The sequence below is a fragment of the Pseudorasbora parva genome, chromosome 4, assembly GCF_024679245.1.
Source record: "Pseudorasbora parva isolate DD20220531a chromosome 4, ASM2467924v1, whole genome shotgun sequence".
NCBI classification, from domain to species: Eukaryota; Metazoa; Chordata; class Actinopteri; order Cypriniformes; family Gobionidae; genus Pseudorasbora; species Pseudorasbora parva.
Window position 1 is genome coordinate 9,043,209 of NC_090175.1, and position 14,984 is coordinate 9,058,192.

At 42.1% G+C, this 14,984-nt stretch overlaps 1 protein-coding gene across 1 annotated transcript in view; it reads left to right on the forward strand.

The window, feature by feature from the left end:
* Positions 1-14,984, forward strand: part of pkd1a (polycystic kidney disease 1a) — a 139,218-nt gene that overhangs the window by 58,680 nt on the left and 65,554 nt on the right. The window contains exons 12-17 of the mRNA XM_067440787.1: positions 969-1,246; positions 5,287-6,048; positions 7,133-7,264; positions 7,350-7,525; positions 10,849-10,964; positions 11,062-14,714. Of these exons, the coding sequence (XP_067296888.1) occupies positions 969-1,246; positions 5,287-6,048; positions 7,133-7,264; positions 7,350-7,525; positions 10,849-10,964; positions 11,062-14,714 (5,117 nt within the window). The remainder of the gene's footprint in view (positions 1-968; positions 1,247-5,286; positions 6,049-7,132; positions 7,265-7,349; positions 7,526-10,848; positions 10,965-11,061; positions 14,715-14,984) is intronic.

Below are 14,984 nucleotides of genomic sequence, written 5' to 3' on the forward strand. Positions count from 1 at the left end.
AATAATATTTGAGGTTTTAAGGATTTCTTGTTTGTGCAAAACTAATTATTTCAATTAAATAATAATAATAATAATAATAATTTGTGCATATAGTAAAGTGTCAATGAGACTGTGCATGCATATGTGCAAAGTTATTGCATTTTTTTTGGAAATGACAAAAAAAGAAACATTTTAGAACCATATAATTGCATTATGATCAACATTTTTTAATATTACATACATATTTATTATTACATATTACTTCGACATTCACTGTTAGTTGAACTTATTAGGTAAGATTGATTTATAAGTTAGAAAAGTGCATATTTTTAAATGCATATGAATGTATTATTTCCATACATATCATGCCCATCATGCCCTGGTGGAGTTTTGGTTCCTCGCCACTGTCGCCTTTGGCTTGGCTTGCTCAGTTGGGGACACTAAAATTATGATTAAAGTTATTCAACTAGTTATACAGATACAATTTTTGAATTAGGTTTTAATTTATTCTATAAACTATAATACTGATCTGCCAACATTGTCGCTCTATGATAAATTAAAATAAGCTGATAACATCACTGTTTTCTCCAGAACGACTGTACAGCCAAATCTAATTTTGTTGCATTATTGACCAAATCACGACTATTGATCGTGATTGTAAAAGCGCTATATAAATAAGGTTGATTGATTGATTGATTATGTATATTTTATATTGAAATTGCAAAGCAGCAAAGTAAACCTTTTAGTACAACAAATATCTCTCATTATATTATATGTACGCTTTAAAAAATTTGATGAGCAATAAGTTGACAACATATGTTTTTGCATTGGTTTAACTCAAGCTAAGTTTAGATTCAACTAATTTAAGTCAGTTTAATATAATTCAAATTTTATTTCTAAATTTAAGGCGGCAACTTTTTAAAACATTTTTTTTACAGTGTGCATGTTTTTTCTTATGCTAAATTGATTTGTATGGGCTTCTGTTCCAGGTTGCGGTGAGCTCTGCGCCCCCATCACTGTTTGCCAGGACCCGGGTGAGTGGATCAACGACACCTCCTTCCCCCCAGAGCCCACGTTGTGCCCAGCAGGACGCCAGTACTGTCCGTACGCCGAGCAGTGTCTGCCACTGTCCAGCCCGTGCCATCCTGGGGCTTGTGTCAACTGTTCTGGGGTCAGTCCTCTGCCCGCAGGGACTCAGTACCCCGATTACAGCCTCGTCGGGGAGGTGCTGGTCACCCTGCCGGCCGGACCCCCCTCAAGCGTCCTGGTGAGTTTGACCTGGATAAATCCCAGAGGAGTACCTGAAAAACATACTTGAGTAAAAGTTACTCCATTACACGTCACCAATTCCAATACGATTTGAGTAAAAGTCTTAGAGCTTCGGATGTTACGAGTACTGAAGTAGCCTGACAAGCCAGACCCACATCCAGATGTTTGGTCTGGAAACTCCCCATTGACGGCTCAATCCGAGGGGCGGATAAACGGTTGTCTTTCAAACTCCCTCTGCACGCGATAGGATAGCGCTACACCAACCAGAGCAACGAAGGTGAAGCAGAGCTCGCTGACTGATTAAACATTCGCCGTATCCGGTCGGCTAAACTCCGAACACATCTTCCCTTTTTAAGAATGACTTTAGTGCCGTTCTTTGTTCTTTTCTCAGAGAAAAGCTTAACTCCAAGTCTTCCAGAGTCGCGGTCAAAGCTGATTCGAAAGATCGCCGCCGTTCGCCAGTTTCTGTTTACTAGAAGCACGCAAACGCAACTCAGCCGTCGTCATTATGGCCCCGCCCGCCGACTCCATACACGATGTGATTGGCCCGGAGAGAGTTTGGCGTTTACAGCTCAGAAGGGTATTGAGAGTTGCTAGACGACACAGATTTAGATTAGCTGCCGCTAGGGTGCGTCTAGATTTCTAGGCTAGTATTTTCTAAATGTAGGCTCAACACCAGAGACATGCCAGTGAAAAACAAGAAACCAGTGATTTGTGAGGAGCGCAATCATGTTTATTTTCTAAAACTGAACACCTCAATATTGCAATATATCAAGGTCGACTCAACAGCATCTTAAAGGAACACGTCAATGTTTTTAGAAATAGGGCTTATTCAACATCTTTCCTACATTTAGATATGTGGGCAACTGCATTTTTGTCTCAGTGCATGCATTTTTTTAGTTTGGCAGGGTCGCCGCTAGCTTAGCTTAGCATAATGAATGGAATCCTATGTTGCCAGATAGCATGTCCCGAGTAAAAGTGATCCAAAAAAAAAAACTCCACCTAATGACTTCTTGTGGGCTGCGTATTCACGACGATTACAAATAGTGATGCAGATTAAGACTAGGCGATTTCCTAGGCAGATATTGAACTGGGACTATATTATGGGGAAGCAGAGGCGAACCTGTGCTTCCTCATAATATAGCCCCATTTAAGTTCCTTATTATAGTTCCTTTAAGCATCTACAAAGAATCTCAGTTAAGTGCACAGAAAAGGCATAAGTAAACCAATATCCTGCAAAAAAGTCTTAGTATAACGGATAAATAAACTAATGTTAAGTCAAATGAAATGGTTAAAGCCAATTTGCACTGGATGTGTTGTTTTCAGCTGCAGTCCTGTCCTCATCTCATGTATGAATCGCCCGTGATCCAGCAAATACCTGCCAATACACTGACATTCACCTAAAGTAACCTTTGACAAGTTTGGGTAAAGGCAAAACGCACAAGATAGTGCCTTAAAAAAACGCTACGGAAAAAGTTAAATGCCATGCAAAATGTGATGTGTAAGAGGGTGAAATGCAAATATATTTAATACTCCGTAAAACTACAAACTAGCCAAAAAGATACTCAAGTACAGAAAATAATTATATTTAGTTAAAAACTTTACACCACTGTAAACCAGACTGTTAACTTCTGCTTCTTAAGAACGAACAACAAATCTGATGTGGTACTCTGGTAAGAACGTGTTTAAATTGTAACTCAAACTGCAAAAAAGCATTTAATTTTGTGTAAAGAAAATACAGACTTCATCAAAGAACATTTGATAATAATCATAAATGTTTCCTGAGCAACAAATCCTCAATGATTTCTGAAGGATCATGTGAATCTGAGGAGTAATGATGCTGAAAATACAGCTTTGATCACAGGAATACATTACATTTTACAATATGTTCACATAGAAAACGGTTATTTAAAACTTCTAGTAATATTTCGTAATATTAATGTTTTACTGTAGCTATGATTAAATAAATGCAGCCTCGGTGAGCTGTAGAGACTTTCAAAAGTATGAAAAAATCTCAAATATAGTGTTATTTTTGTGCTGCTTTTAATATATGATTTTTATGTAAAAACCCTTTTGTATAAAAAAAACTGTAAATATAATATATTAATTGTGGAAATCATCTTTCTTAAACTAGGCTTCAATATTTTGAGTTTTTTGTTCTTTTTGATCCTTAATGTGAAATATAGAGGTGTTCTTGACAGGTTTCATAAAGCACGATCCGGCACACTTGAGCTTCAGGATCTGTGGGATTTATTACAGCTCTTAATGAGAGCTTGAGTAAGTGTGTGTGTGTGTGTGTGTGTGTGTGTGTGTGTGTGTGTGTGTGTGTGTGTGTGTGTGTGTGTGTGTGTGTGTGTGTGTTGGCATGCAGGTCATCTACTTCACCCTCCTTCAGTGCTTTCCACTTAAGTGGAGCGTTTGGAGAGTAAACGTGGGGCGGCTCTGAGTGTCCTCAAAGACTTTGGGTTTGAGTTCACAACCATGTCTGATAATGACCCTCAGTAAAAAATGAATAGAGCAGCAGCAGCATATCCTAATACAAGTGGACAGAACTAGCCTGGGAAAACCCAGACAACTTCCGGCAAATTTAGATTTGCTCTGCAAGTAGTCTGGCAAAGAGCTCATTCAAACCGAAATTGCGACACCAAGCAGAAACGTTGGGGTTTCCGGTCATGATTATAAGGTAAAGCAGCTCTGTTTATCATATTAGATACATTTAAGTGTGTTTAAAATTATGTTATGGCGTTCCTCTGTGCGTTCGCTCGGTGCTGCTGTGACATGTTCACACTGCTAAGAGTAAAGCGCTCCTGCAGAATAAAACCGAGGGTAGCGCAGATATGACTCGATTGACAGGCGACTCCCTCAAACGCTGTGCTGACACGTCCCGGTCATTAGTTAAAATAGCAATTTTCTCACAATTTACAAATAGTTGGAAACATTTGGGATATTGTAAGAACTCAACTGAACAAAATATAATACACTGGCCTAGTGGGTTTTGGATATTTTACTGCAAAAATACTACATAGTGCACCTTTAAAACCCGAGCAAAGAACTCCCAGATGTGTATTACAGCGGCTACCGTGAGGAGGAGGATGGGAGTGTGTGTGATCATGTGCTAACACACACACACACACACAGCTCTGGATCTGGCCTTTCTGTGCTTATTTCCTCACACTAGATCTGTTAGTCATGTAAAAATTGTAAATAAATAACTAGCGTAACTATCCTCAAGTCGGAAAATGTTCAAACATCTGAAATAACTGAATTTGAATAAAGTTTGTGAGACACAATTTTCCAAAAACTCCTCAATATTATTTTATTTTCAGAATATTGCAAATCGTAATCGCAATACACATGCCTTACAGCGCGGGCGAATGAGATCAGAGCTCGATGTTTTCTGTTCAACCGTCAATCCGAGATATTTCAGTCGGTCTGAGATGATTATGAGGTTTTCCAAATTTGGCCAAAATGTTGATGGAGTGACGTGGACACTATTATCAGCTATTATCATATTTCTTTTACAACAACGGCAAAAGTCGTCAGAAGCCATTGCAACATCTTCCTCGAAATCACAAACAGAGAATCGCTGTCAGGGTCTCAGATGTTTCTCCGCTCTGCAAACGTCACCTCCTTCATCGCTCTGATTGGTTTTAGGTCTATCTGATTGCACCCAGAGGCATTTGAGCGACATCCGTTGGTGACGCTGCTTTGGAAATTAATTGATTAGGAAGCTTTGCCAGACCATTACTCAGTTACTACTGACAATGCTCTGGTTTTAACCAGGCTAGGACAGAATTAATCCCCTCTCACTTTCTGCTGTCTACTTCACCCTCCTTCAGTGCTTTCCACTTAAGCGGAGCGTTTGGAGGGTAAACGTGGGGTGGCTCTGAGTGTCCTCAAAGGCTTTGGGGTTCGATTCACAACCATGTCTGATAATGACCCTCAGTTAAAAAAAAATGTATAAAGCAGCAGCAGCATATCCTAATACAAGTGGACAAAACTCACCCCCTCTCACTTTCTGCCCTGTTCTCACTCCAGGTCCAGGAGGAGATAGAGGACCTGCTGGTTTCCCCAGGGGACTTCATCGCCCTGCAGCACGACGCCGGCCCATCAGGGCTCCTCCAGTGCTCCTCCGACCCCTCATCTCCGTTTAAACAGAGCGTGCTCATCCAGAACCGGTCCGATTGGTGGGATGCAAATAAGACGCTGCAGGTGTCTGAGGGAGGCTGGGAGGAGGGCGTGGTTTGCCAGCTGAGGGTGCTTTACGTGGGGCAGAACAACACCAGGCTGCAGGGTCCCTTCCTCCATTCGGGACTCCCTCAGTCTGGAGACTACAGTTTGGAAGTGACATCCAATGATAAGGACTTTCCCGCCACTGCATCCTGCCCGATTCATGTCGTCCCACCGCTGGCGCCCGCCGTGATCCATCCGACCAATCACAGCGGGACGGTGTACTTCCTCCCCAATAAAACGTGGATTCTCGTCGCGGTCCGCTCGCAGCACGAAGCTCTGATTGTGCGACGGGGCAGCAACGTGAGCGTGCCTTTCTACAGCTCGTGTCCTCAGGACCTCGTGGCGAAAGTGGCCGAATGCAGAAGGCCCGGCCCGTACAACGACACCATGTTCGCATGGGTCGATCTCCAGCTCGGGTCCACACCGGGACAGACCAGCGTAACACTTCATGTCAAGAGCGAAGTTACCGAAGCATCGCTACAGCTTCAGGCGAGGGTCCAAGAGCCGCTCCGGGGCCTGTTTGTCCAGCCGCATCCTGCTCATAGAGTCCTCATGGAGTCCATAGTGGTAAGGGACTGCCTCCCTTCTGAGGAAACCCACTTAAACCAGGTGGTTTGTTGGTTTTAGCCTGGTTTAAAATAGTTTCAGCACCAAAACCCGCCTAAAACCATCAAAGAAGACCCACCTTAGGCTAGTTTTAACCATTTGTCAGCATGACTTTTCCTTCTTACATCTACTGTCTATGTTTTTTTCTCTGGTTTAAACTAGTTTCTCACCCTGACAAGTGGTCAAAACCCATCTGAAACCATCAAAGCAGACCAGCTGACCACCTTAGGCTGGTTTAAGCCATTTGTCAGCCTGACTTTACCTTCTAACATCTGCTGTGTAGGTTTTTTTTCTCTGGTTTTAACTAGTTTCTCACTCTGACAAGTGGTCAAAACCTGTCTAAAACCATCAAAGAAGACCAGCTAACCACCTTAGGCTAGTTTAACCATTTTGTCAGCCTGACTTTACCTTCTTACATCTGCTGTCTAGTTTTTTTTCTCTGGTTTAAACTAGTTTCTCACCCTGACAAGTGGCAAAAACCCGTCTAAAACCATCAAAAAAGACCAGCTAACCACATTAGGCTGGTTTTAACCATTTTGTCAGCATGACTTTACCTTCTAACATCTGCCATTTTAGGATTGTGTATTATTGGTAACCGCTTAAATCATGTGGTTTGCTAGTTTTAGGCTGGATTAAACTGGTTTCTGACACCTACACCCAGTTCCACAGATGAGGCTTAACATAGTCTCAGACTAAAATGCATGTTTGAGCTGTTTTACCTGAAAGCATATCTTAAAATATGCCAGTGCCATTGTTTTGTCTCAAGATGTTTTTTTCTAAGGCATATTTATAAAAGCTACTTAAATGTCCTAATTGAACTGAAGCCTAATCCTGGTTTAATCTGAGGCCTGTCTGTGAACCCAGGCCCTGTTGTCCAAGAATAGAGTTTTTATTGCTCATATTTTATGTTTGTCCATAAAAGCTGTCTGTGAGACAGAAGTGTGTCTGAGGGTTTAATGCTGTTCTTTATTCATCATGTCGCCTTTGTTACGGCCCTGACCTTTCTCGTTTTTGCTATCCTCTTCTTCTCCGTCTTGTATTTCAGAGTTACGTGGCATATGTGGAGGGAGGTACAGACCCGTCGTTCAGATGGACAGTGGATGATAAACCGTACTTCACCTACTACAACAGCAATTTAAATATCATCTACCAGAATGCAGCAGTTTACAAACTCACGGTGACTGAATGTTTTCCATTGAAGTTAATGTGAAGGCCACTCTGACTCCATCGGCTCAAAGGCTGACCCATCTCTTGTCTCCTAGGTAACGGCTATGAATCAGGTTAGCATGCTGACTGAACACTTCAACGTGACAGTGGACCGCATGAACCCGATGACCGCCCCGAACGTCCATGGAGTCCCTAAAATCGTGCAGCAGGGTTTGTCCCTGAACCTCTCTGCGTCTGTGACGATAGACATGGCGGTGAACGTCACCTTCTGGTATGTTCTGTTATAGTGAAGCTCTGATTGGTCAAATGAAACATTTGAGGTTTAAAGACTTCAAGATTTCAATGATTTTGAGGCCCTCCTTCTTGGCAGAGGCTATTTAGACTAACTCCGCCCACTGATGTCCGATTGGGCAACTTGAGTCTGATCACATGTCAGTTCAGGAAGGCATTTATTCTTAATAAAAATTAAGAAAAGTAGATCATAAAGTGTCTCGTGTGTTTAATAATAAAGTGTTATTTAGGGTTATTACAGACAGACAGACAGACAGACAGATAGACAGATAGATAGACAGATAGATAGACAGATAGATAGATAGATAGATAGATAGATAGATAGATAGATAGATAGATAGATAGATAGATAGACAGACAGACAGACAGACAGACAGATGGATGACAGACAGACAGACAGACAGATGGATGACAGACAGATAAACAGACAGACAGACAGACAGATGGATGACAGACAGACAGATGGATGACAGACAGATAGATAGATAGATAGATAGATAGATAGATAGATAGATAGATAGATAGATAGATAGATAGATAGATAGATAGATAGATAGATAGATAGATAGATAGATAGATGACAGACAGACAGACAGACAGACAGACAGACAGACAGACAGACAGATAGATAGATAGATAGATAGATAGATAGATAGATAGATAGATAGATAGATAGATAGATAGATAGATAGATAGATAGATAGATGACAGACAGACAGACAGACAGACAGACAGACAGACAGACAGACAGACAGACAGATAGATAGATAGATAGATAGATAGATAGATAGATAGATAGATAGACAGACAGACAGACAGACAGACAGACAGACAGACAGACAGATAAACAGACAGATAAACAGACAGACAGACAGGCAGAAGATAGATAGATGACAGACAGACAGATGGATGACAGACAGACAGATAGACAGACAGACAGACAGACAGACAGACAGACAGACAGACAGACAGACAGATAGATAGATAGATAGATAGATAGATAGATAGATAGATAGATAGATAGATAGATAGATAGATAGATAGATAGATAGATGACAGACAGACAGACAGACAGACAGACAGATAGATAGATAGATAGATAGATAGATAGATAGATAGATAGATAGATAGATAGATAGATAGATAGATAGATAGATAGATGACAGACAGACAGACAGACAGACAGACAGACAGACAGACAGACAGACAGACAGACAGACAGATTAATGTACAACAACACTTAACTAAAAATAGTACTTGCCATTATTTATAAGTATAAGTAACATCTAACTACTATTCACATTTATTGCAGAGAAAATGCTGCTATTTTTACAAAGTGTAAATATATTCTATTGCTATTTAAAGTTAGTGTAAATATATTCTATTGCTATTTAAAGTTAGTGTAAATATATTCTATTGCTATTTAAAGTTAGTGTAAATAGCCTCTCCCAGATGTGCAATGCAGTTTCTCTAAAATGTGGTAATGTGTAAATCAATGCCTGTCATAAAGAGTACTGAAATAACAGCCAATAATAGTTGGAGGAAGAAGTCCTAGCATGGGAATAGTTTGGGATGAAATGGCCATTTGCAATCGAATCAATGACTGACAGATAAAATCACGTGCTTTCATGCATGTTTTTCTTATTGAATATCATGTTTCTCTTGAAAAAATGTCACATAATGGAAGTAAAATGTGTTGAGAATACTCTCTTTGAATAACTTTCTTCTTAGACAGCGTTATACATTCACATCCCATGACTGTTCAATGTCTGCACACACTCTTTTTTTTATCTTCCACCGCCTCGCACACTCCCAGCCTGCTCCCCTTTAATGGCACTTTTCTCTAGATTTACAGTCTGTGGTTAGCGCAAAATGCTGACAAGAATTTTCCCTTCAACAGCGAGCATAGAAAGATTCCCAAACTTTCCACTCCATCCCCCAGAAGCCTGCTGTGCGCCACTGCAGATGTCTGCTTTATTTATTTATTTCTAGGATTTCTCTATTTATTGTCAGAAAAAGTCTTTCAGACAAGTACTTCAGGGTGAATTCTTCCCGGCTCTTTTATCTTGTCGGCTCAGTATCTCTGGAGTTCAGGCTTGCAGCTTGTTCAGTCAGTCGTGATACCCGGTTCTCCTTTGGGTTCCACTTGGAGGAAGGATAAGATGGAGTGAGAGATGAAGGTGTATAGCTGGGAGCTGAGGCGATGATTCAACAGCAGCTCCACCTCTCCCTCCCGCAGCGATGAGTCAGACAGCAACATTTGCAAGACAGAGCCTTTATTCTCTCCAGCTAAAAATATCTTCAAAACAGACCTGCCACCTTGCTCTTACTCAATCCCAAAGCACCAAATGAGACTTAAAGTTGGCTCCCCCCATCCTTTCGTCCCCTTTTTATACTGCAATAACTTTTTTTTTAAGCCAACAGGAAACAGAGTTGGATCCTGGTCTTGTGCGCAGTGTGTCATTATTCAGAAGGAAAAAACAACCCGTAATGTAAAAATGTTTCCAGTTCCTCCCCAACCACTGTCCAATCAATTCCCTATTGATAAAATCAAGTCTTTTTCTATATTGAATATTTTCTCACATTACATAAATAAAATGGGCTGCTGGTTTCAGGTCGATCTTAAGGCCTGGTTTACACTTGCTATTAAGATGTGTTTTGGTCGAATGGATCACAAGTGGACGACGCTAAATACAGGTGTAAACGGGGTCAAAAACGTGTTGAGCTTGTCCACTTTCGACCATTGCTTTCGTAGTGTAGATACTCATGTAGTGGAATCTGTTCGAACAGCCACAAAAGACCATCTACTCTTCTTCTACTGACCTAATGTGTAAGCATTATGGGCTCTAGCACTAGCCAGACAGGATTAAAAGTTTGTCGACTGAAGACAAACCTAAGTTTGGTTTGAAGACGAAAAACGTCACAATGTTCTCTAATCATTCTTGATTTCTTTCTTGAGTCTGTCAGAGCAGAAACTAAAGCTGATGCTCTCTGTGCATTTTTCGGTCATCTCTGTTTAATACCTGAATTTATTTTGTCCATTAGATCGAAAGATCTGGAAAAACCCAAACATTTACCCACCCATAGACCCTCTCCTTAAAGAAATCATGACAGAAGTGTTTGAAAGTTGACAAAACGCATCTTAATACCAGGTGTAAACAGGGCATAAGATATGATAGGTTGACAGTGTAACATTCCCAAAGACTTAAACATTCTCCACATTGTGAGAAACTGATTCAAGTGAAACCTGTTGTAAAATAATGCATGCAGTGTGTGATATTTTGATGGTTTTATGTATCACAGGTGGTGGTTTGGAGATGGAGGGAACCGTACACATCAGTTTAAGCCGCCTTATGATAACTCCTCTAGTAACCAGGTGGTGATTCATGACTATGTGGAATACATTTATGCACAGCCAGGTAAAAAAAAGTCTTATTTCATACTTCATAAACCTATTGTTTTGCATTTATACTGATTATATTCATATTGATCTTTTTTCTACTCATTTTTTTGCAGGGGAGTACACCCTAATGCTCTTTTCTTCCAACCGCTATGAGAACAAGACATGCAAGGTCGACGTATACGTCTTCAGCATTCTGACAAGTGTGCAAATCGAAATTGACCCACCACTCCTACGTGCTGAAAAACCAGCTGACTTTGAGGCCCACCCCTTACCGTCTCCCTACGGCATCATCTACACCTGGGACTTTGGAGACAATTCGAGTGTCCAGCAGGGACGCGAGCGCAGGGTTCCTCACGCGTATCCTCACAGTGGTGTCTACAACATCTGTGTGAATGTGAACAACACTATTAGCTGGACAAGCACCTGTGCAGAGGTTATCGTCTATGAGGACGTTAAAGGTTTAGCGGTGGTGTCGTCTGCTCCCACAGAACGCAACACGCCTACGGTTGTCAAAGCAAGTCTAGAAGCAGGCAACAACGTCACATGGTGCTTCGATATGGGTGATGGTACGGTGCACACGGGTTTAGAGCCACACGTTGAATATACGTACAGGAAAGATGGAAACTACACGATTAATGTCACTGCAAAGAATGCTGTGAGCACTCAGTCTATAACGTTACCTGTTGAGGTGTTTGTGCTACAAGTGTTATCGCTAGAACCTCCCGGATGCATTCGGGAAAACAAAGAGGTCAGCTTCCATGCGTTTGTGTCAGGGAATGTTTTGGGACATCAATACGTGTGGAGTTTTGGAGATGGAAGCCCCAACGAGACTCAGTATGGCACGCCGCTGATAACGCACTCGTATGTTAAGAGTGGAGAGTACCATCTCTCGCTACTTATGTCAAGTGAAGCCAACAAGGCCAATTTTTACACAAGGATCTGCGTCCAACCTGAAGTTACAACAGTGTCTGTGTTTCCTCTGAGAACCCATGTCAAGCTCGGTGAGGAGAGTCGGTTTACAGTAGCTGCCTTCCCAGAATTTAACTACACATACTTCTGGGATTTTGGGTTATCTGATCCGAGAGGTCCTGTTCGGGGTGGTAAGGAGATGGCCTTTACTTTCAAGAGGCCTGGGGAATATCTGGTAACAGTTACTGTGCTCAACAACATATCCTGCATCAATACCTCAGTTTCAATTGAGGTGCAACAATCTGTTGGGTTTTTAATGATCAGTCATAATGGAGAGAAAGGGAACAATCTTTCCTTACACCAAAGCTATGCTTTCAAAGCATCCTCAGACTCTTCAAATGCCATCTACATCTGGGAATTTGGAGATGGGACTCGACTTAATGGGACAAACGTATCACATGCTTACAATTCTTCAGGCAGGTTCAACATCAGTGTTACAGGTAAAAATGAAGTGAGTGAGACCAAAAATGAGATTTCCGTTGTGGTCTTGGCACCAATCACAGGACTGGCAGTAAATGCCAGCTTTGTCAATGTCCCTTTGAATGCTTCTGTCCACTTTGAGGCACACCTCAACCAAGGAGATGATGTCCGGTACTCTTGGATTCTTTGTGACCGGTGCACATCGATCCAAGGCTCTCACACAATGTTCTACACGTTTCGCTCCGTTGGGACTTTCAATGTTATTGTTACTGCAGAGAATGACATTGGCGCTGCTCAGTCCAGCATTTACATCTTTGTGCAGCGTGTGTTGGAAGGCTTACAGATTGTGGCTGATGAACTTATCGAAGGATGCTGTTTTGCAACCAATCGTGTCCTTCACTTACAAGCCTCATTAAAAGAGGGCACCAACATGACCTTCAGCTGGAACCTTCTGAGGGAACATGAGAACCATGACCACAACCTCACGGGCAAGACCATAGACCTCAATTTTTCCACCCCGGGTCCTTGCGAGGTCCTTCTCAAGGCAACCAACTTGCTTGGCCAGCTGGCTGTGAACAAAACGATTGAGTTTCTGGATCCTGTGGGGGAGCGAGTCTTTGAGTATTCACCAAACCCTGCTGCAGTAAACGCCATGACGAATATGACAGTATATGTGCGTTCTGGGACAGATCTCCATTACAAATGGTGGGCAGATGGTGACCTGTTAACATCTGACATGTCCTCCGTCATGCATCGTTTCAGAAACGCAGGTTTGAAACTGGTTAAAGTAGAGGTTTCCAATAAAGTCAGCTCTGAAATGGTGTTCGAGTGGATCAGCATTCAAGAACCGATCTCTGGATTGAGTTTCATTGCCACAAATGTTACAGAGAACTTTGTAGCCTCAGGGGACAATGTTTCTCTGTGTGGAGAAACACAGATGGGATCCAACATTTCATGGATGTGGCTATTGCCAGACAGCACAAAATCAAACCAGCGTGCCACCTCCTATATCTTCCTCAAACCGGGAGTCTTCACTGTCGCTTTGAATGCCACTAATGACATTAGCAGGGAACTGTACTTGCGTGACTTTACAGTTCAAGACCGTATACAGGGGCTGGAGCTCAAGGCCAGCAAACAAATTGCTGCGGTTGGTGAAAACGTTGAGTTTACTGTCTCGGTCTCGTCTGGAACTTCTGTTAATTTTATCCTGAGCATTAGTGGTGATGCAACTGTTGTCCTAAACAATCAGACGTACATCCACCAGTTCACCAGTGTGGCCAAGTATTACGTCAACCTTACTGCCCACAACCAGGTGAGTTCAGAACGAAAGACTCTGCACATTGAAGTGATGGAGCCTGTAACCAAGTTGACTATCCTGGACTGCTGTGATGCCGCGATACCTGTAGGAGTACAAAGGACTTATGTGGCAAGCACGCCAACACGCGAGCCGCTGACCATTCTGTGGACCTTTGATCTTCATCATGGCCACAAGATTTCTCGGGTTGGCAAGTCGGTGAAATATCTACCAGATCAGCCAGGCAATCTGACCATATTCCTGAGAGCATTCAATTCCCTGAACGGTCTAAATGTGACCAAGGTAATACGAGTTCAGAACAGTATCAGGTCAGCTTACTTGGATGCTCAACCAAGCGACACCTTTGTAAACAAGACGGTCAGCTTCCATGCAGGTATCACTCCTGTTTTCACTCCAGCTACATATCAGTGGGACTTTGGGGATGGTACTTCAGCCAGTGTTTCAACTACACCATTCCTTAGCCATATCTACTTCCTTCCCGGTCACTATGTGGTCCGAGTTAACATCTCTAACCTCGTGAGCTGGGTTACAGCACAGGTTGAGGTCAACATATCTGTCCTACAGTGCGATGAACCAGAAGTTCAGATCATTCAAGCTCCACGGCTCGCTATCTGGCGGTACCAGCCGACTTTGGTAGAGGCCAGTGTGAACTTAAAAGGCTGTGGTCTCTATGGAGTAGAGTACCTCTGGGAGATCCTCACCTCCCCTCGCTGTCAGGATGATGATGATAAGAAAGGTCCGCCGCCATCTAAAGTCCGTCTCCCCGCAGAAGTCAACGTCCGGAGACTCCAGCTTTCAGTGCCCAAGATGTCGATTTCCGCTGGGAACTACACTCTAGTTTTTTCTCTGTCCTATGAGGGGGTGCCACTACGGAAGGCAGCCTGTCTCCAACTTTCAGTGATGTCCAAAAAGTTGGTGCCCATCATCGAGGGTGGGACGTACCGTGTGTGGTCTAAAACTCAGGATTTGCATTTGAGTGCAGAGCAATCCTACGACCCCAATCTGGATCCGGAGAACCAGTCCCTGCTCAGCTACCACTGGGAATGTGTGAGCACCTCAAAGGTAATCAAAATTGACAAGTCACAGATAAACAGTCATGCCAGTAACGCATTACTTAGTAAAGCGTTACTCTAATCTGACTACTTTTTCCCAGTAACGAGTAATCTAACACGTTACTATTTCCAAACCAGTAATCAGATTAAAGTAATCTGATCCAAGTATATAGTATATATAGTTTATATATATACTTTATATATTTATCCAAGTATATAGATAAAGTAATCTGACCTTATCCAAGTCCCTGTGAGTTACTATTTTAGTCATTTTCCTTAG